Source organism: Mesoplodon bidens (assembly GCF_964165515.1).
Source record: "Mesoplodon bidens genome assembly, chromosome: 18".
NCBI lineage: Eukaryota > Metazoa > Chordata > Mammalia > Artiodactyla > Ziphiidae > Mesoplodon > Mesoplodon bidens.
This window is the reverse complement of record NC_138175.1, coordinates 19,485,482-19,513,306: the sequence shown is the minus strand read 5'-3', so window position 1 is coordinate 19,513,306 and position 27,825 is coordinate 19,485,482. Positions and strand designations below refer to the sequence as shown.

The window sequence follows — 27,825 nt, the reverse complement described above, 5'->3', positions numbered from 1 at the left end:
TGGAAATCCATCAGACAAATGTTTTCCCCATAACCTCAAATGTCTTAAAAAATCTGATAGGACCCACCGCCTGGAGCAGCTCGACAATGGATAATGGGAAAGCAAAAGAGATTCTCTCACTCAGCAAACTCCGTGTGGTGGCATCAGGAAGTCCCGTCATAGTACTCACAAGACTGTTACCCCAAGTTCTAGGAACCTTGGGACCAAGGAACAGGACCAACACAAGCCTAAGGTGATGCTTCTGGCAGCTCCAGGCCAAAGGGGCCAGGGGTGCACTGGAGGGTCTTCTCTTTATGGTAGTTCAACATGAAAGCCAAGGCAAAGAGGGCAGGAGAAAAAGGCTATCTCTGCAGACAGCTGTGACACCAGGTAGAGCCTGCCCTCATAGGGGCACCCAGGCCCTACACTGAGATAGATGTTAGCCTGAAGCCATGGGCAGGGTAAGGGACTGTACAGCCAGCACCTGCATATAAAGGGGTCCTCTACAGGTCATATTCCTCCCCAACCCTGACAGAAATAGATACCTGATTGCCAGGAGAGGCCCAGGGACATCCAGGGTGGGTCTTGCTGGGTCTGGCTAAGACATGGCTCAAGTGGCATCTGGCACATTTGGCAGGGCTACCTGCCAACGCCTCAGGCTCCCAGAGAACAGGCTGGGTCTGTCATCCATGCTCAATCAGGCTAAGGGAAGAGGTGAACTGTCCCACTAAACTGAGGTACAACCTCAGCTCCCAGGCCTTGGTATCTCTCCTCTGGGATTGGGTTTGGCTTGTCCTTATTTCCACTAAGGTCCTTTCGAACTTCTGGGGAAAGTTAGTGGACAGATGACCCCTGGTAATGTAGGAGCCTGTGACTTTCTGCCAGATCCTGAGAAATGGGCATGCATAAAACCCTTCCCAAAAGAAGGCCCAGCGTGGTAGTCCAGTATTTCCAGGACCCCTAGATACAGACTCCCTCAAGGAGGCAACAAGAGGTTGAGCAGTAACTGGTCCCCACTCAGCTCCACCCTCATGTGGCCCCAGCCTCCAGCCACACCAGACGACACTTGATAATCTCTGTTTTCAGAGACTGACAAACTCAGGTTTCAGAACTGGCTCTTCTGCTGTCGATGAAACCTCTTATCTCAAAGGACTTAACTTGCCCTGAAAAACATAGTCTTAAATCCAAAAATTTTACCTCTGTGCTACAGAGAGGTAGGAGCTGGTATCTGGAAGAAGAAAACAGGATACTGTAGACAAGAAATCCCAGGCCCAGGGATAATAACTTATTTGTTATCTTAGCTGCCTCATTTCAAAAGGCTGCCAAGGAGCCCTGATACACTGTGGTAATACAGCTCTCCCTGTGGGTGAGGTAAGAAAGGCCCATGGAAAAGGACCACGGGCTTAACTGGCCACAGGGCCAAGGGCACTGCTGGCCCAGAGAGGAGCAGCAGGAAAACAGAGGGCCTCTTACATGAAACAAGCTCCACAGTAGGGACTGGGGAGGGTCCTGTGGCACAAACCATTAACCCCCATGTGAACCACCAGGAGTTTTGACCAGCTACCTGGCCCTTGGGCCCAACTACCAAACCACCCTCTGCCTGGACTGCCCAGTAGAACCTGCTGCCAGAGCTACAAGGCCTCTGGGTTTCTATCCCTCCACTCCCACCCGGTCATTTCCCAAGGACATTTCAGAGAAAGAACAGAATGAGAAAGGCAACAAGGGGTTGGGCAGCACCAAGTGCATAAACCCCAACCTATCTTCCCACAGCCCTGGTCCTGGGCAGCTGTTCCAGTGGCTTCAGGGAATCTCCTGGCTGCCCCCCTTTTCCAGGGAGGGCTGCCTCAAGGTACCTTATAGGCGTGAACTCAGGACCATCACGAGTCAGCTTCCTGCCTTCACCAGCCTCAGGCAGTACTCACTTGGGAGGCTTGTACAGCACCTACAACCAAGCCAGGGTTGCTGAGGCCTATTCCCAGGCGCACTGCCGGGATTAGGAGGTAAGCCAGACGCCCAGTGGCGCCCTGATGATTCAACCCACTCAGCTGGAGAGAAGCACGACTTCCCTCACGGAGGGACTGAGCAGCCCCACGGCAGACCCCTGTGAAGCAACATAGATCCTAGGGTGAAAGATGCTCCAGAGAGAGGTGGTGGTCAGTGATGAATATGAAGGGGGCTTATCAGCTGTGGGGAACAAGGGTCTCAGCCCACATGGAGTGGGACAGAAGCCGTCCCCATTTGGTGGGTACAGACAAACGGCACTTCCAGACTACTGGAAACCCACTTACGTGTCAGTAATCTCTAAGACATCTGCTGCACAAAGCCACCTACTATTGGTATTTGCTCTGGGCAGACACCTTATTCTGCATATCCTTAGGAGGACAGAGAGGAAGGATATCCAACGCTCAGTTATTTATTGCCACACCGACAGGAGCTAGCCTCTGCCCTCATGAACCTGGCATGGACCCTCAGTGTTCTGCCCTGATCTCTGCTATCTGCTGTTCCTTTCCCATGGCACACGCAGATATGAAATATCAGCTGTTTGCAGAATGTGTCCCACCCAGTAGAAGCAGGCCCCAGCCACAGGGATTAGGACACAAACACTCCCATGGGTGTGCTCCTAATAGCCCACTCTGTTAGTAAGGTAACAGTCTTAATAAGGTCAGCTCCAGGGAGAGGAAAAGATGCTCACTTGATCATGACCCGTCATGTGGAATGAAAGCAGACAGTCGCCCTGCCACCCCTCCTTGCCCTACCACTACACCCTCCCCTCACCCCCACTGAGGTCCAGCTGCCAGGTGCCATTTGCTTCAGAAGATACGCGTCCCATCCCCAAACCCCAGCTGTGGTTCTTCCAGCTGCTTCTTTTCCAACAGTTCAAGGAAAGGATGCCTCAATGGGCCTGGGTTCTCCTTTGAGGGGTTGTAGTAATTAAGGTAATAGATGCTACCCCAAGAGAACAGCCGCCTCCTCCAAGGAAGTGGCAAGGAGGAAACTATCAGCTGTCCAGCTCTGATGCGGATGAGGCCGCCTATCAACACAGCCTGAGTCTCCCTGGCTCTGTCTGACGTACAAGACACAGAAGGAAGATCTGTTCTATCCTTGCCCCCTTCAAAGCACCTGAGCTTGGGAGAAGCCCAAATCCCCCTATATCCACACCCCGACTTTCTTCCTGCTTCTCCAATCCAGGGATCCCAGCCCATGCGGTTTGCTGCCAGCTCAACAACCGAAGGGTGGGGCTGCAGGTACACTCACCTGCCTGCAGATCATCCTTCCTGGCTGCAAAGCCATTTAGCCAAGGGTTCTGACATTCTTATTTTGGGCCACACCTGTTCCTTGGTTCATACTTAAGGAGGCCAAAAACACTTTATAAAAAGTAAACATCAAAACTTCCACATCTTCCAACAGAAACCTCTGACCATGCAAGCTACGACATGCCCATATGTTCCCAGGAAAAACTGAGCACATGGCCTCATAGGAGAAGCACTCCCTGTTACCACCTGCTCCCAGAGCCAAGTGAGACCCCCGGCGTGGCTACCCTCTACTCCTGACAGCCCTAAAGGCAAAGATGAGCTTGCTGAGCCAGTACAGGAAAACCTATAAGAAAACACTCGAAACATCAACATCCTGACTTTGGTTGCTATTCCATCTTCGTCTTCCATAATTCACCTCCAGCTAATGTACTAAACATGTCTACTCAAATACAGAAAACACAGCACTGGAGAGAAAATGTAGTTTAGATTACACCTAACTCCGCTCTGATACACAAACACCCATAAAAGAACTTTAAATGTATAGGTACTTTCTTCCTCAGGTAGGGAAAAAAAACAAAAACAAACAAAAAACCTTTCTGGGGACTTCTCTGGTGGCACAGTGATTAAGAATTCGCCTGCCAATGCAGGGGACACGGGTTCAATTCCTGGTCCAGGAAGATCCCACATGCCGTGGAGCAACTAAGCCCGCGTGCCACAACTACTGAGCCCACAGGCCACAATTACTGAAGCCCGTGTGCCTAGAGCCCGTGCTCTGCAATAAGAGAAGCCACCACAATGAGAAGCCCGCGCACAGCAATGAAAAATAGCCCCCACTCGTCACAACTACAGAAAGCCCCCACACAGCAATGAAGACCCAACGCAGCCAAAAATAGATATATACATACATACGTACGTTTATTTAAAAAAAAAAAAACTTCTCAATAACAATATAAGCTAAAATTTGTGTACCTCTCTTTTGTATCAGGCACTATTCTAAGCACTTTAAGCACTCAATCCCCATACCCATCCCATATATGAGTTAGGTACTAGTATCGCCTCCATTTTACACACGGGGAAACTGAGACCCAGAGCAGTTAAGTAACTTGCTCTAGGTAACACAGCTGCCAGGATGCAAATGCAGTGTGGCTCCAGAGTCCATGTTCTTGGCCACTGAGCTACACTGCTTGAGAAGCCAACCACAGCCCTAGGTGTCGTTCCTCGCACGAGTAAAAGTGAGCCAGTAGTTGGTTCAACAACACTGAGCCCCGACATACAGAAAAGGGGAGACAGTGACTCCTCCTACAGAATGAAGGTAGTGGCAGAGCCCCCATGCACAATCAGTGCCACAATAGGGCAATGCAGGGAGGCTGAGCTCCAAATGAAGGCTTCTAGCCCAAGGCAGGTTGCAGGCCAGGGGGAGCTGACTCAGCACTGGTTCCAAAACACACTTGGCTTACTGAAGCTATTTCACTGAGGCAAAGCACAGGGAAATGCAGGAATGGCCTGCTCCCATAGCCCAAGGGCATCTGTGCTCACTCTGGGAGAGCTGCTATAAAAAGATGTGGTCCAGCCCCAAGGAGTTCACAAACCATCAAGGATACAGTTGCATAAATGTGGAAGAATCACATGCGGCAGGGTGGCAAGTGTCATCAGAGACATGATCGGGGCTGAAGGGGTCAGGCAAGACTGCATGAGGGGTCACAAACAAGAAGGACACCTCCAGGGCAAGAAGGACATCTGCCAGAGAGCAGAGCAGGAAATGTCTGCAGGATGTTTGGGGTCCCACACAGACAAACTGGTGTGCAGTGTGTGTGGAGGGCAGAGGTGGCAGAAAAGGCTGAGCAGGGCCCACAGCACCTGTGTCCCGTGGGCAGAGGGGTCAGAGGTCCAAAGCAGGCAAGGGGCAGAGTGTACAAAGGGAATGGAGAGCAGAGGCCTGAGGTAAAGAGATTAATCAGGAGGCCATGGAAATAGCCCAATGGAGAAGCTGTAGAGGCTGGAGGTCCAATGGAGTAGGGATAGAGAAGGGGGCCAAATTAAAGAGATGCTTGGGAAGTAGCAGAACCATGGGATGAGAGAAAGGGAGGACATGACAATTACTCTGAGGTCTCCCACTTATGGGCCAAGGTGGACAGTGACTGTCAACAGAGACAGGGAACACATGAGGATCTGGTTTTTGCAGGAAGGTAACCTCATTTTGGGGCAAGCGGGTTCACTGTCTACTGGACCTTAAGCAAAACACTGGGGTTTCTGGAGGCATGATCTGCTCAAAGACAGAGTGGAGACAGAGGAGTAAGTTCTGCGCTCTTGACTGGAGGGCTCTTCGGCTGCCCCTTAACTGCACTTTCAGGGCCTGGCAAAGCACAATCAACCATTCATAGGCAACAGAGAGTCTGCTGGGTTCCTCAAGGAAGGTGAGAACTGCCTCCACTACCTCCATACCCACTTCACCCAGCTACTTTAAGTTCTAATCAAGCCACAACTACTGAGCCCACATGCTGCAACTACTGAAGCCTGCGCGCCTAGAGCCTGTGCTCCACAACAAGAGAAGCCACTGCGATGAGAAGCCTGCGCACCACAACGAAGAGGAGCCCCCACTTGTTGCAGCTAGAGAAAGCTTGCATGCCACAACTAAAGATCCCGCATGCCACAACAAAGATCCCACACATGGCAACGAAGATCTCGCGCGCTGCAACTAAGGCCTGGCTCAGCCCAATAAATAAATAAATAAATAAATATTTTTTAAAAACTCAAAATGGATCAAAAACCTAAACAGAAGAGTAAAATGGGAATTCCCTGGCAGTCCAGTAGTTAGGACTCCCCAATTCCACTGCACGGGGAACAGGTTCGATTCCTGATCGGGGAACTAAGATCCTACATGCCATGTGGTGTGGCCAAAAAAAAAAAAAAAAAAAAAAGTGAAATTATGAACGTCTTAGAAGAAAACATAGTTAATATTCTCGACCTTGGATTTGGCAAAGGATTCTTAGATATGATACCAAAAGCATGAGCAACAAAAGAAAGAAAGAAATTGGACTTCATCAAAATTAAAAACTTTTGTGCTTCAAAAGATATCAAGAAAAGACAACCTGGGACTTCCCTGGCAGTCCAGTGGTTAAGAATCTGTGCTTCCACTGCAGGGGGCACGGGTTCGATCCCTGGTCGGGGAACTAAGATCCCACATGCCTCAGTGTGGCCGAAAAAAAAAAAAAAAAAGAATAAAAGAAAAGACAACCTAATATATACATACACATACACACACACACGCACACACAAAATGGAACACTACTCAGCCATAAAAAACAACGAAATAATGCCATTTGCAGCAACATGGATGGACCTAGAGATTATCCTACTAAGTGAAGTCAGAAAAAGACAAATATCATATGATACCATGTATATGTGAAATCTAAAATGATACAAATGAATTTATTTACAAAACAGAAACAGAGTCACAGACATAAAGAACAAACTTACGGTTACCAAAGGGGAAATGGGGGGTAAGGGGAGGGATAAATTAGGACTTTGGGATCAGTAGATACAAACTACTATATATAAAATAGATAAACAACAAGGTCCTACTGTATAGCACAGGGAACTATATTCAATAGCCTAAAATAAACCATAATAGAAAAGATATGAAAAAAGAAAGTCAACCTAAAGAATAGGGGATGGTGGTATGATGAATTGGGCGATTGGGATTGACATGTATACACTGATGTGTATTAAATTGATGACTAATAAGAACCTGCTGTATAAAAAAATTTTTTTAATTTAAAAATTAAAAAAAAGAATAGGGAAAAGATTTGCAAATCATATAACTGACAAGAAACTTGTATCCTGAACGTATAAAGAACTCTTACAACTCAATAATAAAAAGATAAATAACCCAATTTAAAAATAGGCAAGCCACGCAGCGTGGCCAAAAAAAAAAGTAAAAGATATTAATAGACATTTCTCCAAGGAAGATAGACAAATGGTCAATAAGCACATGAAAAGAGGCTTGATATTATTAGTCATCAGGGAAATGAAATGAAAACCACAATGAAATACCACTTCACACCCACTAGGATGACTATAATCAAAAAGTCAGATAATAACAAGTGTTGGCAAAGATACGGAGAAATCAACCCTCATACACTGCTAGTGGGAATGTAAAATGGGGCAGCCACTATGGAAAACAGTCTGGCAGTTCCTCAAATGACTAAACAGTGTTACCATATGACCGAGCATTTCTACTCCTAGGTATACAGTCAAGAGAAATGAAAACACATGTCTACAAAAAAACTTGTACACAAATGTTTATAGCAGCATCAATCATAACAGCCAAAAGGTGGAAACAATCCAAATGACCATCAACAGATGCATGGATAAGCAAAATGTGACATATCCATGCAACAGAATAATATTCTGCCACAAGAAGGAATGAAGCTCTGAAACACGCTACAGCGTAGGCGAACCTCGAAAGCATGCTAACTGAAAGAAGCCAGTCACAAAGGGCAACATATTATATGATTCTATTGATAGGAAATCTCCAGAATAGGAAAATCCATGGAGACAGAAAGTAGATTAGTGGTTCCAGGAGCTAGAAGGAGGGAAAGTCCAGGAATGACTATTAATGGGTATGGAGTTTTTCTCTGGTATGATGAAAATAATCCAGAATTAGACTGCAGTGATGGTAGCACAACCTTGTAACTATATTAAAACCACGGAACTGTACACTTTAAAGGAGTGAATTTTATGGTATGTTAATTATATCTCAATTTAAAAATATGTATGAAACGGACTTACTTCCCTAGTGGTCCAGTGGGTAAGACTCCATGCTCCCAATGCAGGGGGCCCGGGTTCGATCCCTGGTCAGGGAACTAGATCCTGCATGCATGCCGCAACTAAGAAGCCCGCATGCCACATCGAAGATCCCATGTGCCGCAACTAACAACCGGCGCACCCAAAATAAATAAATAAATAAATAAATAAATAAATATTTAAAAAAAAAGAGAAAGCAACAGATTGATAACAGTGATTGTTCTTTTTTTAATAATTAACAAAACGGATTCAATTAATCCAAAAGATCAGTCACAAAGACGTTTTTAGGTTTCAGTAATATTAATCATAGCCATTTTCCTATACATTAAGAGAACCAGATGGCCAAAGCAGAATATACTAAAAGCAATGCCACAAGAAAAATCTGCTACTTGAACAAGCTAACAAGAGAGGAAGAGGACACCAAAAAATGTCCTCCCCAAAAGACCAACTGGCCCTGATGGATTCACTGATAAATTAATCTACCACCTCCTGAAGTTTCCTGACATGCCTGAACTCTCACAGTTCCTACTGCCCAGGAGCCCCAGCCCAGCCTTGACCCCTTCTAGAAGGCCTCTTCTAAAGTAGTTCACTCCTGAACTAGCAAATATGATCACATCTTGCCTCTGCTGAAAACACTCCTGAAACTCAGCCATAAAAAAGAACAAAATAATGCCATTTGCAGCAACATGAGTGAACCTAGAGACTGTCATACTGAGTGAAGTAAGTCAGACACAGAAAGACAAATATATGATACCACTTATAAGTGGAATCTAAAAAAAGGGTACAAACTTATTTACAAAACGGAAGTAGAGTCACGGATGTAGAAAACAAACTTATGGTTACCAGGGGATATGGCGGGGGAGGGATAAACTGGAAGACTGGAACTGACATATACACACTACTATATATAAAATAGATAACTAATAAGAACCTGCTGTATAGCACAGGGAACTCTACTCAATAGTCTGTAATGGTCTATATGGGAAAAGAATCTTAAAAAAAAAAAAAGAGGATATATGTACATGTATAACTGATTCACTTTGCTGTACACCTGAAACTAACACCTGAAACTAACACCACATTGTAAATCAACTATACTTCAATAAAAATTAAAAAAAAACAAACACTCCTGCAGCTCCCACTGCTTATATATACAGAAGTCCAGGCCCCTTGCCATAGTACACAAGACTCTTCCCTCAACTGGTTCATCCTGACTGTTCCCAGGAAGCCATCCCATCACAGCAGACAACTTATGGATCCACTCTCAGGCCCTATAGTACCACTGCCCAAAACCATCAGGCAAACTCCTATTTGCCCCTAAATGCCAGGCTGAAACACCACTTCACAGTGTTGTGGTGCAGTAACCACCCCTACAGCTACCCTCCACTAAATACACCTGTATCTATCAAGGAGATACATCAACCCTCAAACATCTCATCTGGAGTTAACACCAAAGTCTCAAATTCTAGACACAGCTAAGGTCACTATTATCACTCCCCTCCCCACCAACCATACATCCAAACAGTCCAAATAGCTTTCACCTCAACCAATGACCTCTTAGAAATCAGAAGCAACTGGCAGAAAGGCTTTAGCTGTTATCATCCTCTACCTCTCACCTCACTACCAAAATACATGCAAGTAGTTTCAGGTATAACTGTTTATGAATGATGATACTTTTGGTTTTGGAGAATGTTACGCTCATCATACGCACACACACACACGCACACACACACACGAAGTGACCCCAGGAAATGGAAAGTACCAAAGGGGATTCTGATCTTCCAAACCCAGTGCAGGGATGAACAGTGGCAGGCCCCCCCATCATTCCTGAGAGGAGTGTCTCGCTGCTATCCCTACATCTGTCCTGTGCTAGGTCTGCGCAGCCATTCAACCAGCCCTGTATCTGGGAAAGCCAGAGGCATCCATCATTCCTAGGGAGAATCCCTATCTAGATGCAACCTGATTCCTACTTTCCACCTTAAGGAATAATCAGGGAGATAATCAGATACAGCAGGAAGGAAAACCCGCAGGAGCTGGCGGGCAGAGTGAAAATGAAGACAGGTACAATATCCACAGAACACTGAGGCTCCTTTCTCTTGCCGAAAGAGAGATGCACCAGTGAAGATGTAAAAAAGGTGCTAGCTTTCCTGATGTGTTAGTGCAGGAGCTAACACCTCATCCACTGTCCCTAAGCCCCTTCTCCCTACAGGGCCACCCCCTGTGCCCAGGCAGGGTCCGACTTCACAACAATGTTACATTAACAGTGTCAAAGCACAAGACCCGCAGCTCACCTCTAAGCAGCCCAGAGGGGTCAAAAGACCCATCTTATGAACAAGGCAAACAGACTAAGACAGCTCCACATGGCTCCATCTCAAACAGTTTCAGGTCAATTTAGGCAGACGTTGAACTCCTCCTACCTCACCTGCTCCACACCATGGATCCCAAACCCAATGGCCAGGCAAAAACGATTCTTACTAAAGAAAGATGAGTGTGTGGAACTCAGAATATCATGCACATGGTAAAAGACTGCATTCCAAGACCAGCTAAAAGACAGGCATGAGGGCTTCTTGATGCAGGGGCATTTGCTTTTGGTTATTTTCTTTTAATTTTATTTATATTTTTAAAACAGGTAATATATTCACAAGAAAGAAAATGTGAAAGCTTCAAAAGTGAAAAATTTCCTTCCCAGTCCTATCCCCAGCCACCCTGTCCCAAAGGACAGCCAATATTACAAGTTTTTCTTAGCTTTCCAAAGATACTCTATGCGTGTACAAGCAGATACAGATATATTCATTTTCCCTCATTTTTTTTTACATTTGTTGTTGTATAGTATTCTTTTACATAGATTAACAAAAATTCATTTAACCAATGTTCAGAGTTGCTTAAAGTGCCACCCAATAACAGATAATAGTAGTTACTTTTGTATAACGAACCTATAAAAGCCTCTTTTCTCTGCCACCAAAGCCGTGCAAAAGTTCAAAGAGCACATTTAGTGCAAGAAAAAGATTTAAGAATCAGTTCACCTTTGATGGGAAATTACTTTTCTAAGCTCCCTGTTCACAAAGCGACAGAGCTATGAACACTGTAGATACATCTAGTCAGCTAAGGCCAAGGCCTGAATAACAAAGATCACAGCTGCACGCTACACAAAGAGGCCAAACAGGCCACACACATTCTGACTAATAACTAAAGGACAGTTTTTGCTCAGATCAAAGCCAAATTTTTTTTTTAAGTCAGGTTCCTGACAATTAGTTGAATCCTGAGCAGGTCTAGATTTCAAGTACTTGAAATTAGTCAATGACGAGAAAACCTGATTGATATTAAACATAGATTGGAAAAGACATACGGTTTAAGTGCTACTCACTCTTTGGAAAAAGCCAGCTGCCTTCTCTGTGTCAGAGGCCAAAAAGTAGAGAGGGCCCGGGCAAAAACACAAGGACTTTTCCTGCCTCTGTGACAGTGTCAGGACAGCTTGCACCATGTCACTTATACCACTCAAGGCACAAATGGACTTAGGACCATATTCTAGAACCCACCAGCTTCTGGTAGAGGCTTTTGTCCCCTCAACTGTGCCTAGCCCAGGACTGGGCATGAACTGCTGGGCAGAAAACAGCTGAAAGGGTGCCTGGGTGGTGGAGGAGGCCCACCTGCAGGGTCCAGAACCTTCCACAAATCTGAGGTTGCTGACTGTAAATCTAAGTCTCACGCACATCCTCCTATTTATTAAGAAACTGCCTCAACTGTCTTCCACATGGAGGTCACTTAAAGACTTTGGTCATTAACATGGTAAAGTAAAAAAGGAACCAATGTTGGTGGCAGCCTTCCTCTCCATATATGCCAGAGTCCCATGCTGGTAAGCAAAGGCCAACAGCAGTGAGGGCTACTGAGGCATATTCCCACTGGGAGCAAGCTCAGGTCACTTGGTTTTGACTGTAAACAGTTCAAATTCCATGAAGGACAATCACTTGCCAATTAATTTTTGGAATGGAAGCCCACACCAGCCCGGCCCAATGGCCACCTTTCAGGATCCTCCACCCAATGGCTTGGCTTAGCAAGTAGGCAGCCAGCAAACAAAGTCCTCTCCAGCTTGTTGGCTGCCACCATGACTCTCATCACAGAATGGATCAAGAGAGCAGAAAAATGTTCTCTTAGCCAATGACTCACCAGGAAGTCTGTTCATGTTGACGCCTTGAGCTGAGAGTCCTATTCCCATGTACCTTTGAAAAAGCATACATACAAAAATTCTGGTTAGCAAATGATTATGCATCTCCCTTCTCAAATATTTCTTGGTAAAAGACAGAAAAACAGGAAAAGCAATGAATGTAGAGACTCTGTTAACAAACTAGTGGTTCTTGGAGAACCTTTACATTTTGATTTTCTAATGGAAATCTCTCAATGCCTTAAGCAGCTGGAGAAACAGGAGGTAGTGTCTGTAACCAGGAACCACTGGCTTCAGTTTCAGAGGAAAGTTTCCTGGAGTCACTGCTTCCAGTCCCTTGGTTTCTGGCTCCAGCTAAGGTGGCGGAATCTATTCCCAAGAAGTGCCTAAAGTAACTAGTTCAATCCTAGGTAGTGTCTGGCAGAATAATGCAAGATCAAGACCAAACGGACAAGTCACTCTTCAGCGAAGACCAAAACATGGAAGAAGTAAAGCCAGCTGGATCCATATAGGATCGTAAGACCCCTCACACAGGGCTTCTTCTCTGGGGTCTCCAAATGCATTACCCTTGTCCTATACATTCACCACTGGCCTCCTCAGTCATCCAAAGCTGAAGGTGGTGGTGTGTGAGGCCCCAGAGACACACCCCGTACTCTTCCAGGTACCTAAACAATTTAGGCAGCTACAGCCAGGTGGGACGCATGCTGGGCAATTTTGTCAAAGATATCTCAGTGGCACTCATGAGAGGGCAGGTCAGAAAAGGAAATGAACAGGGTTTTTTTAGTCTAAATATTTGTAGTGTACAAAGAAACAGTGAGGTATTTCCCCAAGAACTTAGAAATAAGAGAAACAAGTCACCACTATCTAAGTGTAAAATAGTAGAAACCCACACATGATGCCTGAATTAACCACATATGAGCATCAAGAGGTAGTTGAGAAGCTCACAATATTGAAAACACCAAGACGGCTTGGGGTGACTTTACGGTTACCCCAACCAAGACGGCTAAGGGATAACTTTATGGTTGCATTAACAATGTGAATAAGGACTTCCCTCATGGTGCAGTGGTTAAGAATCTGCCTGCCAATGCAGGGGACACGGGTTCGATCCCTGGTCCGGGAAAATCCCACATGCCGCGGAGCATCTAAGCCCATGTGCCACAACTACTGAGCCTACGCTCTAGAGCCCACACGCTGCAACTACTGAAGCCCACGCGTTCTAGTGCTGTATGCCACAACTACTGAGCCTGCATACTGCAACTATTGAAGCCCACGTGCCTAGAGCCTGTGCTTCGCAACAAGAGAAGCCACCGCAATGAGAAGCCCGTGCACGGCAAAGAAGAGTAGCCCCCGCTTGCCGCAACTAGAGAAAGCCCATGTGCAGCAACGAAGACCCAATGCAGCCAAAAATAAACAAATAAGTAAATAAAAACAATGTGAATGAGCTTAATGCCACTGAACTGTTCACTTAAAAATAGTTAAAATGGGGCTTCCCTGGTGGCGCAGTGGTTGAGAGTCCGCCTGCCGATGCAGGGGACACGGGTTCGTGCCCCGGTCTGGGAAGATCCCACATGCCACAGAGCGGCTAGGCCGGTGAGCCATGGCCACTGAGCCTGCGCGTCCGGAGCCTGTGCTCCGCAGCGGGAGAGGCCACAACAGTGAGAGGCCCACGTAACGCAAAAAAAAAAAAAAAAAAAAAAAAAGTTAAAATGATAAAATTTATGTGATGTATATTTTACCACAATAAAAATTTTTTTTTAAAAAAGCAATTACATGGGGTTGCCTTATTTTGACCATTTCCAAGTAGCTTACATTTACATTCTAATTGTTCCCTGTTGTAATTCTGCAAGAAACCATTTTACATACATTTCCCCACCTTGGGCCATTCTTTTTCTCTCCTGGCATGTTCCATGCACCTTATGTACCTGTTTCCTAACACTACCAGAGTCCCCACAACGTGGTGCTCCTGAAGCTGCGAGCCTTCCACCTGCAGCAAATGCCCCTTTGCCCTTCTCTGGCCAGCTGCACCACTGGGTGTTGGAGAGCAGGGAGGAAGGCTCTGACCCACCCATTTTCCCCTGAAACCACCTACCCACCATCTTGCTGGGCAGGACCCAGGAAAAGACAGCATCAACACAGGGCGGTGGGCCGAATAACTGGCCTGCAGGGGTTAGGGGAAAGGGGAGGGAAGGGAAAGGAGAAAAGGGAAAGGAACAGCACTTCAAAGAATGACTCCCATGGTTCAAAAGACTCTCAAACTGCCTGCTACCTCCTGCCAGGAGGGGACCTTCAAGGACCATCAGGAACAGAAGCTGTGTAAGCCTGATGGCAGGATTCCCATTAGACTAAAACCTGCACATTTGCCCAGAAAAACGGCAGCCCAAATAATCAGCTTCCTTAATTTAAGTGGAAGATGCTGCCAAAAGTTGGTCTCCATTCCCTTTACACCACAGCTGACCAAGCAGCAAATTACCCCAACTGCCCCCGCAGTCATCAATCAACATATGCAAATGCAACATAACCAGGAGTTTTCCTGACTTGGATGCCAGGCCACTTATCCTGCCCTGTTTAGAGGGGCCTGGCCTCTGCCCAACATCACATGTGATCCCATCCCTGGCATATAGGTTTCCTGACACTAAGATGAGGGCTTGTGTTTGAAGCACATGAGCTTCCTGGGTGACCCCCAACTGCTTAAAGTTACTGCAAATAGGGGAGGTCAAGGGTCATCCAGGAAGAGTATGCTTGGCCACCAGCAAAAGAGCTCTGGTTCCACAACTTCCCATGGGAACAGGGAACTACTAAGGCACATACACTCAAACACAAGTTGCTTATGTCTCTCCATAGGGGAAGCCTCTTCCACCTCCAGCAGCTAGCCCTCAACACCTCCCTGTAGACTCTGCCCCACAGGTGGGACAGTGTTTACCAGTGGATGGCCTGGGAGCCTCTGTACAAACCCCAGGGTCAACTTGAGAATCTGAGTAGATAAGCTAAGGGTAGAGCACACAGAGGAGACCAATACCCACACTTGGATGTCATGCCCCCGTGAGTGTCAATGACGCAGGGAGCAGCCCCACAGAAGCCTAAGTTGCATGTTCATATGAGGTCAAGCTAAGTCAGTGTTCAAAGGGAATGAGTCCCAATTTTTCAAACACTGGATGATATTAAGTCTTTTCCAAAAGTATGATGTTCTAAAATTACAAAAAGATGCAGCCTTCCAGCAAGTCTTCATACACTTAAAAACTGTTAACCAACCAGTCTAAGATCAGCAAAGAGCAGAAAAAAAACTATAAGGACCCTGTGAATATACTAAAAAAACAGTGAATTGTACACTGTGAGTGAATTGTACAGTATATTAAATTACTTCTCAAAAACACTCAACAAACTAGGCATAAAAGGAAACTATCTCAACATAATAAAAGGAAGGCCTTATATGAGAAACCCACAGCTAACATCATATCCAATGGTGAAAGAATGAGAACTTTTCCTCTAAGATCAGGAACAGGACAAAGATGCCTGCTTTCGCCACTTCTATTCAACAGAGTATTAGAAGTTCTAGCCAAAGCAAGTAGACAAGAAAAAGAAATAAAAGGTATCCAAATTGGAAAGGAATAGGTAAAACTATCTCTGTTCACAGATGACATGATCCTACATGTAGGAATCCTATATTCCATAAAAAACTGTTAGTACTAACAAACAAATTCAGCAAAGTCACAGGATACAAAATCAACACACAAAAAGCAGTTGTGTTTCAACATAAACACTGAACAAAGGAAAAAAGAAATCAAGAAAGTAATTCCATTTACAATAGCATCAAAAAGAATAAAATACTTAGGAATTAACTTTACCAAGAAGTCAAAAAGCTTGTACACTAAAAACTAAAATGCTGCTGAAATTTTAGAAGACAGAAATAGGAAATTCCCTGGCAATCCAGTGGTTAGACTCAGGGCTTTCACTGTTGGGGCCCAGGGTTTGATCCCTGGTCAGGGAACTAAGAACCAGCAAGCCATGCGGCAGAGTGAGTGAGTGAGTGAGTAAATAAATAAATAAATAAATAAATTTTTATAAATAAATAAATTTTTAAAAAGACACAGGGACTTCCCTGTTGGTCCAGAAGCTAAGACTCCACACTCCCAATGCAGGGGGCCCGGGTTCGGTCTTTGGTCAGGGAACTAGATCCCACATGCTGCAAATAAGACCCAGCACAGCCAAATAAATAAATAAAATATTTAAATAAATAGTAAAAAGAAACAAATAAATGGAAAGACATCTGTGTTCATGGATTGGAAGACAATATTGTTAAGATGTCAATACTACCTAAAGCAATATACAGAATCAATGCCATCCATTTGGGAAAAGAAAAGCTGGGGACTTCCCTGGTGGTGTAGTAGTTAAGAATCCGCCTGCCAATTCAGGGGACACAAGTTCAATCCCTGGTCCGGGAAGATCCCACATGCCACAAGCAACTAAGCCCATACTCTACAACTACTGAGCCTGTGCTCTGGAGCCCACGAGCCACAACTACTGAGCCCACGCATCACAACTACTGAAGCCCGGGTGCCTAGAGCCCATGTTCCACAACAAGAGAAGCCACCATAATGAGAAGCCCGTGCACCACAACGAAGAGTAGGCCCCGCTCGCCACAACTAGAGAAAGCCCGTGCACAGCAACGAAGACCTAATGAAGCCAAAATAAATAAATAATAAAAATAAAACTAAGAACCAAGAAATAAACTCTCCTATATGTGGTCAACTGATTTTAATAAAGATGCCAAGACGATTCGATGGGAAAGTGATAGTCTTTTCAACAAATGGGACATCTGGATATCCAAATAGATACACAACTGGTGCTGGGACAACTGGATATCCACATGCAAAAGAATGAAACTGGGGCTTCCCTGGTGGCGCAGTGGTTAAGAATCCACCTGCCAATGCAGGGGACACAGGTTCGAGCCCTAGTCCGGGAAGATCCCACATGCCACAGAGCAACTAAGCCCATGCGTCACAACTACTAACCCCGCGCTCTAGAGCCCACGGGCCACAACTACTGAACCCTGCGCACCTAGAGCCCATGATCCACAACGAGAAACCACCACAATGAGAAGCTCGTGCACTGCAACGAAGAGTAGCCCCTGTTTGCCACAACGAGAGAAAGCCCTCGCACAGCAATGAAGACCCAATGCAACCAAAAATAAATAAAATAAATAAATTTATTTTAAAAAACAACAAAAAAAGAAGGAAGTTGGACCCTTACCATACACCATATGCAAAATTAACTCAGAATGGATCAAAGACCTAAATGTAAAACCTAAAACTATAAAACTCTTTGAAGAAAACAGAGGAGAAAAGCTTTACGACATTGGAATTGGCAATGATTTCCTGGATTCTTTGGACACCCAAAGCACAGGCAACAAAAGAAAAAATAAATTGGACTACATCTAACTTTTGTACATCAAAGGACTGTCAACACAGTGAAAAGTAACCAAAGAAATGGGAAAAATATTTGCAAATCATATACCTGATAAGGGTTTAATATCCAGGATATACAAAGAACTCTTACAATCAACAACAAAAAAACAAGCAACTCTATTAAAATGGGTAACGGACTTGAATAAACAAGAGATACACATGGCCAATCAGCACATGAAAAGATGCTCAGCATCACTAATTATTAGGAAATACACATCAAAACCACAAAGAGATACCATTTCACACCCTTTAGTATGGTTATTATCTAAAAACCAGAAAATAACAAGTATTAGTGAGGATGTAGAGAAACTGAAACCCATGTATATTAATGGTGCAGCCACTGTGGAAAACAGTATGGCAGTTAATTATATGGTAATTCAAACACAGAATTACCATAAGATCCAACAATTCCACTTCTGGGCATATACCCAAAAGAATTGAAAGCAGAATTCTAACAGGTATCTGGACACCCAAATTCATAGTGGCTTTGTTCACAATCAGCCAAAGGTGTATTAAAAAGAAATAACAAGACCAAAATGGAGTTATCTGCCCCTAGGACAGCAAACCAAGACTTCACTGCACATCAACTATACCTCAATTAAAAAAAAAATTAGGGCCTCCCTGGTGGCGCAGTGGTTGAGAGTCCGCCTGCCGATGCAGGGGATACGGGTTCGTGCCCCGGTCTGGGAGGATCCCATATGCCGCGGAGCGGCTGGGCCCGTGAGCCGTGGCCGCTGGGCCTGCGCGTCCGGAGCCTGTGCTCCGCAGCGGGAGAGGCCACAGCAGTGAGAGGCCCGCATACCGCAAAAAGAAAAAAAAAAAAACAACAAAAAAAAAATTAGGGCTTCCCTGGTGGCGCAGTGGTTAAGAATCTGCCTGCCAACGCAGGGGACACAGGTTCGAACCCTGGTCTGGGAAGATTCCCACATGCCGCGAAGCAACTAAGCCCGTGTGCCACAACTACTGAGCCTGCGCTCTAGAGCCCGCAAGCCACAACTACCGAGCCCACGTGCCACAACTACTGAAGCCTGTGCACCTAGAGCCCATGCTCCGCAACAAGAGAAGCCAGGACAATGAGAAGCCCACGCACCGCAACGAAGAGTAGCCCCCGCTCACCGCAACTAGAGAAAGCCGGCACACAGCAACGAAGACCCAACACAGCCATAAATTAATTAATTAATTAATTTTAAAAAATTAATTGCACTTTGAACCTCTCTCAGGAATATGACCTTTAAACAATCAATCTGAAATTTCTTGATTAGCACTACTGAGGTAATCTGCATGATAAAACCCCACCATTCCCTTCCTGAAACAGATGTCCTGCCTAAAACAATCCTTTTCTTTTGCTAATAACTTCCTTGCCCCACCCTCCTTCTGCCAGATAAAAACCTTTCCTTTTGTACAACCCCTTGGAAGGAGTATCTCTCTACTTGCTAGATGGGATGCTGCCCAATTCATGAACTGTTGAATAAAGCCAATTAAATCTTCAAATTCACCAGCTGAATTTTTGTTTTTTAACAGGTAGAAAGTTTCTATTGATGAGTGGATAAACAGAATATGGTATATACACACAATGGAATATCATACAGCCTTAAAAAGGAAAGAAATTTGGACATATGCTACAACATGGATGAACCTTGAGGACACTATGCTAAATGAAATAAAATTCATAAAGACAGGAAGAATGGTGGTTGCCAGGGTCTAGGGGGAGGGGAGAACAGGGAGTTATTGTTTAATGGGTACAGAGTTTCAGTTTGGCAAGATGGAAAAAGTTCTGGAGACAGATGATGGTGATGGTTGTACAACAATGTTAATGTACTTAAGGCCATTGAACTGTAAACTTAAGAATGATTAAAACGGTAAATTTTGTTATGTATTTATATTTTACCACAATAAAATAAATGAACACATATCAGAACAACTGTTTTAAAAAAAAAAAAAAAGGTTCAAGCCCACTATCACCAATTATAACATTTGTTATTACATAAAGTCTTTTCCTCTCTTCAAGCTTGGTCATTTAGGGTCCAGGGAGATAATATCTTTACCTGCCTTTTCCAAGGTGTCATCTCTGGCCAAAAACCCAGCATGTGAATATGAGTTTATTTGGTTCTGATATCTCCCAAACATCAATCCCTCAACCCAAATATACAAGCACAAGAGATGGAGCCTAAGTCTGCAGGCTCCAACCCTACGTCTCATGCCACAGTGGGGAGAACAGATGCTGTGTCTGCTGCCCACTTCAGGATGCAGGGGCTATGGGCTGGAGCCCCCAGCCCTCAGAGGAAAAGCAAGAGTCAGTGCAGTGCTGGGCACATAATGGACATTCAACAAACGCCTAGGGTTCATCCATTCACAGGCTGGTAAAGAATTTTATCACCAAAGTCACAGGCTCTCTCCCAGCCACATTTCAATGGGAACCTCAGCTTCTAGGTGGTATGAGGTCATGACAGAGCTATGTGACAGATAAGTGAGCTGTGAACTCAGTCACAACATCCCCAGTACTATTCTCCCCTCTTGCTGACATTGGACTTCAGCTCTGTGAAATTAAATGACTTACAACCACAGACCTAGTGACATAACAGGCACAAGGGAAGTTCACTTCTCCATCCACTCACAAAAAATCTAGGTAAGACCTGAGGTTTCCTCTCAATCACCAATGAGGGGACTTTCCTGGTGGCACAGTGGTTAAGAATCCTCCTGCCAATGCAGAGGACATGGGTTCGAGCCCTGGTCTGGGAAGATCCCACATGCCGCGGAGCAACTAAGCCTATGCTCCACAACTACTGAGCCTGCGCTCTGGAGTCCGCGAGCCACAACTACTGAAGCCCACGTGACTAGAGCCTGTGCTCCACAGCAAGAGAAGCCACCACAATGAGAAACCCGCGCACCACAACGAAGAAGAGTTCCCACTCTCCGCAACTAGAGAAAGCCCGCCCACAGCAATGAAGGCCCAACACAGCCAAAAATAAATACGTAAATAAATAAATTTATTAAAAAGAAAAATCACCAATGAGTAACATGTGTAGTGCCTTGCCAGGTCCTGGACTGATGTGGTCCCAGCTCTCCGATAGGTTGCCATGAATGAGGCAAAACAATAAGGAAAAAATACCCAAACCCAAGTATGTTCACCTTTGGATCTAAGAAGCAGGAAGAATGACGTTAAGAAGTCACCCTGACACTGCCTCTCCTCCATTGATCTCTGGTGGCACTTGAAAATGAATGGGTTGTTTGCTGCTGTTGGGTCCTTGCTAAAGTTGTAAAAACAGGTGTGATAAATGTCTCTTCATAGAGGCCTCCGTAGTCACCCATTCCACAAAGATCCTCTGTGCCTAGTACAGCGCTGGGGACACAAGGGTGGATTCCCTGCCCTGGAACAGTTTCCAGTGCCAAGTCAGGGGTGGGCCAGAGAATCAGGGTGCAATGAGTGGGGGGTTCCCAGAGGAAGCGAAGGCTGAGCCAAGACCTAGTAAAGGAGATGAGGGGAAAAAAAAAGGAGCTTGGTCCACGCAGAAGCAACAGAATGTGCTGAGGCGTAGAGGCAAGAAAGCAACCCTGTGGTCAAGGAAGTGAGAGGAGTTCAGTGTGGCTGGGTCACAGCTTGGGCAGACCTAAAAAGAGCCAAAGCTGGAGCCGGAAACAAGCTATTCACACACAGCCTGCATGCTAGCTTAAGGAGTTTGAACTTCATGGGAGGTCACTGGGAAGCTGCAGAAAGGGTTTAGAAAGGGCGCAACTGATCAAACATCTGATATTTGAAAAATGGATTGAAGAGGCAAAACTAGAGGCTACCAAAATCATCCCAGTGGAAGATGACAAGGCTGGACAAGGAAAGAAACAGTGGGATGGCAAGACGTGGAGAGAGCCAAGTGTTCTTTAGAATACGGTGAACTTACTGGGTGGGGGAGGAGCTGCCCAGGACACATCCCAACACAACCAGTCACCAAAGAAAGGGCAATTCTGAGACGTACTTGGACAGTTTGGAGCCTAAGTGCCTGTCAGTAGCAGCCTTGCTCCAGCTCTCCTCCAAGCCTTTACACTGTGCACAAACAGCTGAACAGGAAACATACCTGCATCAGAGCAAATAGATCGGACAAACCCAGATTCAAATCACCTCTTCACCATGTGCCCAAGGGCACATCACTTGGCCTGTCAGAGTCTGCTTCCTCAGCTATCACCATGAATCCAGAGAGCCCTCAGGGCAGCCACTGAAATGAGTGGACAACCCCACTGTCCTCTAGTTCATGCACTGGAGGCTCTTCTAGTATTGGAATCTGGTAAAGGAAAGTAGGCCATCCTTGAAGGCCTGGATCTTGGGACATTTAAAAACAAATGCCTGTTTACATGGGACTGCCAAGGAGAAAGAAGGTGGGCATTTGCTTCCTTCTTGGTAATGGGTCAGGCAATGCTAGGAACACTAACAGACACAGGCTGCCACGGTCTCCTGGGAGGGACGCAACAAGGGCTCTCACTCCCCAAGCTGGTGACAGGCACAGACAGAGCTTAGTTCCCCACACTTCACATCTCCACTAGAGCTTTCTTTTCAAGTAGCAGGATATACCTGAGAAGCTTGGGGGAACAGTTATTTACCCCATAAAATGACTGAAAGTAAGGTAAACCCGTCTGATTTACTCCTTTCTTCTAATATGGCAGCAAAATAGAAAATAGCGTTTGTCAAGAGAGGTGAAACAGCCAGTAAGTGTAGAGGGACAACAGACGAGCTCTCATGGCAGAGAGGCCGTGAGTCGGCCTCTACCTTCTCAGTCTCTATTCTTCACCGCAAAAACCACAACATGGGCTAGAAGAGTGGCTCCGCCTCTCTGCCAGGCTCCAGAGAGAAGAGGGCTGGGTCAGGATCTCCCAGAGAGCAGGAGAGAAAAGAGCCGCAGCAGCAGCAGCAGCAGCAGCAGCCATGGCCCTCGGCTGACCACACAGCCAGGTCCACCCTGAGGCAGCAGGTCCAAACTGGGGTCCTGGAAAATGCCCAGCCTTGAGAATGGACTGGTCGTCTCTGGGGTCCGTGCTGCCCTCCATCCGCCTCTGCTGACTCTCCCACAAAAGCAACAGTCCGCTGAAACCACTGCAGTCATGCACAGAGTTGTGAGCATGTTCCAGTCAGCTTAGATTCTTCTTTTTTCTCTTTAGTTTTCCAGATTTTCTACAATTAGCATAAATTACTTTGATAATCATAGAAAAATCATTTTCAAGAGCCAGCTGATGGCTGCATAATGAGGAGGTTGCTGGCTCTCACCCATCAGACTCTCCCTGGATTGTCCCAGGGCAACATTTCAATGCCAGAGAGGCACAATGAGGGACCTGGTTTTCACGGTCAGCTCCTCCGTATACTCACTTCCCTGAGCCTTGACAGGAGGGCAGAATCTGCATCAGAAGAGCACACCTTCAGAAACAGCAAGAAATGGTCAAAATCCACGCTCAGTAGAGGAGCTGGGGCTCCTGGTGGATCCCAAGCATAACCCAGAGGAGACCCTCAGGAGACCCCGCTGAAGTGACACAGCCTCAGCACAGCTCTAATTGACTGGAGAGTCTTCCATGACCCAGGCAGGCCTGGGGGTAGACACAGGACAGGACCTCAGAAAGCAGGCCTCTGGACTCTCACACCCTTTGAAGATATACAGCAAGGCCTGGAGGGAGGAGACCACCCCTTTGCTGTAATCCCCAACCTGGTCCTCAGAGATAGCTTGGAGCGCTCCACGCAAGGAACCTCTTTGGCAACAAGTCTGACATTCCCTTCCTCCCTCCTGAAGAGAAGCCCCTGAAGAGTTTTAAAGTGACAGGGACACTTTGCGGCAGGGCTCCAGAGACAACATCCCAGACCCTGAAGCCTGGTCTCAGACACTGCAGCCTAACTCAGGACTGTGGGTCTTTGATTTCACCCCACATCTCAGGTTCCCTATCAGAAGAAGAGAGGTTGGACTAAACGGGCTCCTAAGCACCTTCCCAGCTCTGGCCTAGAGACTTCGGTTCTTGGCAGAATAATGTCTGGGTACTGTTGCAAATGTGCTGTACCCAGTTCCAAGCCCAAGATGGGGCAGACCCTGGAAAAGCAATCAAAAAGCCATCAAGAAGACATCAAAAGAAAAGGAAATTATAGATCAGTATACCTTCTGAAGAGAGATGCATAAATCCTCAACAAAACTATAGCAAACCAAATTCAACAACATTAAAAGGATTAATATCACGACCAAGTGAGATTTATGCTAGGAAATCAAGGGCAATTTAACATAAGAAAATCAATCAAGGCACTTCCCTGGTGGCACAGCGGTTAAGAATCCGCCTGTCAATGCAGGGGACGTGGGTTTGAGCCCTGGTCCAAGAAGATCCCATGTGCTGTGGAGCAACTTAAGCCCATGCGCTACAACTACTGAGCCTGTGCTCTAGGGCCCGCAAGCCACAACTATTGAAGCCCGCGTGCCCTAGAGCCCACACCTTGCAACTACTGAGCCCATGCATCACAACTACTGAAGCCAGTGTGCTCTAGGGTCCGCGTGCAACTACTGAGCCCGCGTGCTGCAACTACTGAAGCCTGCGTGCCTAGAGCCCGTGCTACGCGACAAGAGAAGCCACTGTAATGAGAAGCCCACGTACCGCAACAAAGAGTAGCCCCTGCTCACCGCAACTAGAGAAAGCCCACACGCAGCAATGAAGACCCAATGCAGCCAAAAGAAAAAAATAAAGAAAATCAATCAATGTAATAAACTTCATTAACAGAAAGAAGGAAAAAGAAAAACACATGATCATCTCAATTGACAGAAAAAGCATTTGAAAAATCCAGCATCCCTTCACGATAAAAACACTCAGAAAACTAGGAACAAAAGGGAACTTCCTCAACATGATAAAGGGCATGTACGAAAAACTCACAGCCAACATACCCAATGGTGAAAGACTGAAAGCTTTTACCCTAAGATGAGGAACAATACAAGGATGTCCACCTTTCACTACTGCTATTCAATACTGTACTGAAAGTTCTACTCAGACCGATTAGACAAGAAAAAGAAATAAAAGGCATAAAAATTGGAAAGGAATAAGTAAAACTATCTCTATTTGCAGATGACATGATCCTATATCTAGAAAATCCTATATATAGAAAGTCCCAAACAATATACAGAAAGCTTACTAGACCTAATAAACTATCTAATAAATAGCAAAGTCGCAGGATGCAAAATCAACACACAAAAAGCAGTTTCAATATACTAACACTGAACAATTGAAGGAGAAAATTAAGAAAACAATTCCATTTACAATAGCATCAAAAGAAACAAAGAAACAAGCAAACAAAAAAACCCTTAGGAACAAGTTTTTTTTTTTTTTTTTTTTTTTAGATGTTGGGGGTAGGAGTTTGTTTATTTATTTATTTATTTATTTATTTATTTATTTATTTATTTATTTATTTTTGCTGTGTTGGGTCTTCGTTTCTGTGCGAGGGCTTTCCCTAGTTGTGGCAAGTGGGGGCCACTCTTCATTGCAGTGCGCGGGCCTCTCACTATCGCAGCCTCTGTTGTTGCGGAGCACAGGCTCCAGACGCGCAGGCTCAGTAGTTGTGGCTCACGGGCCCAGTCACTCCGCGGCATGTGGGATCCTCCCAGCCCAGGGCTCGAACCCGTGTCCCCTGCATTAGCAGGCAGATTCTCAACCACTGCGCCACCAGAGAAGCCCTTAGGAATAAATTTAACCAAGGAGATGAAAGGTTTGTATACAAAAAATTATAAAACATTGCTAAAAGAAATTAAAGAAGACAAAAATAAATGGAAAGACATCCCATGTTCATGGACTGGAAAGCTTAATATTGTTAAGATGGAGAGTATTGTTAATATACTCTAAATTGATTTACAGATTCAACACAATCCCTACCAAAATTCCAACAGTCTTTTTTGTAGAAATGGAAAAGTCAGTCCTCAAAATCCATATGGACTTGCAAGGGATCCCAAGTAGCTAAAACAATCTTGAAGAAAGAACAAAGTTAAAGGATTCATACTTCTCAATTTCAAAACTTACTACAAAACTACAGTAATCAAAACAGTGTGGTACTGGCATAGGTGGACATATAGACTAGTGGAATAGAATTAAAAGTCCAGAAATAAATTTATACGGCTGAATTACTTTCAACAAGGATGCTAAAAGTCCATTCAATGGGGAAAGAATAGTCTCTTCAACAACTGGTGCTGGGACAACTGGATTTCTACTTCATATCTTATATAAAAATTAACTCAAAATGGATCAATGATCATAATACAAGAGCTAAAACCATAAAACTCTTAGAAGATAACATAGGGGAAAAGATTCATGACCTTGGTTTAGGCCATGGATTCTTAGATATGATACCAAAATCATGAGCACCAAAAGAAAAAAATAGATGAACTGGACTTCATCAAAATTAAAACTTTTATGCATCAAAGGTCATTATCAAGAAAGTGAAAAGAGGGAATTCCCTGGTGGTACAGGGGTTAGGACTCTGCACTCCCACCACAGGGGGCACAGGTTCGATCCCTGGTCAGGGAACTGAGAATCCACAAGCTGCCCAGCGAGGCAAAAAAAAAAAAAAAGTGAAAAGACAACCTAGAGAATGGGAGAAAATATTTCCAATTCATATGTCCTATAAGGATCTACTATTCAAAATATATATAGAATTCCTACAACTCAACAACAAAAAGACAAACAACTCAATTATAAAATAGCCAAAGGACTTGAATAGATGTTTGTATCGCCAAAGAAGATATACAAATGGCCAATAAATACATGAAAAGATGCTCAACATTACTAGTCATTAGGAACTGCAAACCAAAACCAAAATGAGATACTAATTCACACCTAGGATGAGGAAGGAAGGGAGGGAGGAAGAAAGAAAGAAATAAGTTGTTGGTGAGGATGTAGAGAAATTAGAAACGTCACACATTGCTGGTGGGGATATAAAATTGTATAGCTGCTTTGGAAAATCGTTTGGTGATTCCTCAAAAAGTTAAACATGGAACAATCAAGCAATTCTTTTTTTTTTTTTTTTGGCCATACCATGGGGCTTGTAGGATCCTAGTTTCCTGACCAGGGATCTAACCCGGGCCCCCTGCAGTGGAAGCACAGAGCCCCAACCACTGGACCGCCACGGAATGCTAATCAAGCAATTCTTAAGTGTACACTCAAAAGAACTGAAAAGACGGTCACTTCCCTGGTGGCACAGCGGTTAAGAATCTGCCTGCCAGTGCAGGGGACACGGGTTCAATCCCTGGTCTGGGAAGATCCCACATGTCACGGAGCAACTAAGCCCTCGTGCCACAACTACTGAAGCCTGCGCGCCTAGAGCCCATGCTCCACAGCAAGAGAAGCCACCACAATTAGAAGCCCGCGCACCGCAACGAAGAGTGGCCCCCGTTCACCACAACTAGAGAAAGCCCGCACACAGCAACGGAGACCCAACGCAGCCAAAAATAAATAAATTTATTTTTTTTAAATGGCTAAAATGGTACGTTTTATGTTATATTTATTTTACCATACACACACACACACACACAGTGTCACCAAAAACACACCTATGGCCCTGCAGGCCAGCATTAGCCTCATCTGGCTTTTCTGGACAAGACAAGTAGGGCTTGGCAGAGCTCAGTGGAAAGCATCAGAGTATCCTGGCCTCATGTCAGGGCCAGAAGAAAGAAGTCCCTCACCATAAGCACACAGCAGATGACAAGAGTGAAGAACACAGAACTACCTCTTTTTACTTTTCATCCATTTCTCCTTAGAGGGAAGGTGGATTTTATGGACTGGCAAGCCCATAGACACTTTTAACAAATGTTGCCAATGACTATGGGACCTGAACTTTTTTTTTTGGCTGTGCCACAAGGCTTGCGGGATCTTAGTTTCCCAACCAGGGATCCAACCAGGGCCCTGGCAGTGAAAGTGCCAAGTCCTAACCACTGGACCACCAGGGAATTGCCTGAACATTTTTAATTTAAGTTCCATCAGCTGAATGTCTCCAGGCCCACAGAGCTCTGGTAGGAAGTGACAAAGAGGAGAGAAGAGACAAGCTCCTCAGCCTCAGGGCTGAGATGGCTCTCGGGGGCTGCAGGAAGGTAAGCTCTGCCGTCAAGCCTCTCAGGTCAAAGGGCCAGTCACCACTGCCCCGGCCCCTGCCTCAGACCCCCCAAGGAGCTACTGGAATCTC

At 45.3% G+C, this 27,825-nt stretch overlaps 1 protein-coding gene across 2 annotated transcripts in view; it reads right to left on the bottom strand.

Moving 5' to 3' along the window:
• The window catches only part of RANBP10 (RAN binding protein 10), a 66,924-nt gene that overhangs the window by 29,732 nt on the left and 9,367 nt on the right, over nt 1–27,825 (bottom strand). For both annotated transcript variants that reach the window (XM_081217765.1, XM_081217766.1), the window contains exon 3: nt 12,204–12,256. In XM_081217765.1, the coding sequence (XP_081073891.1) occupies nt 12,204–12,256 (53 nt within the window). The remainder of the gene's footprint in view (nt 1–12,203; nt 12,257–27,825) is intronic.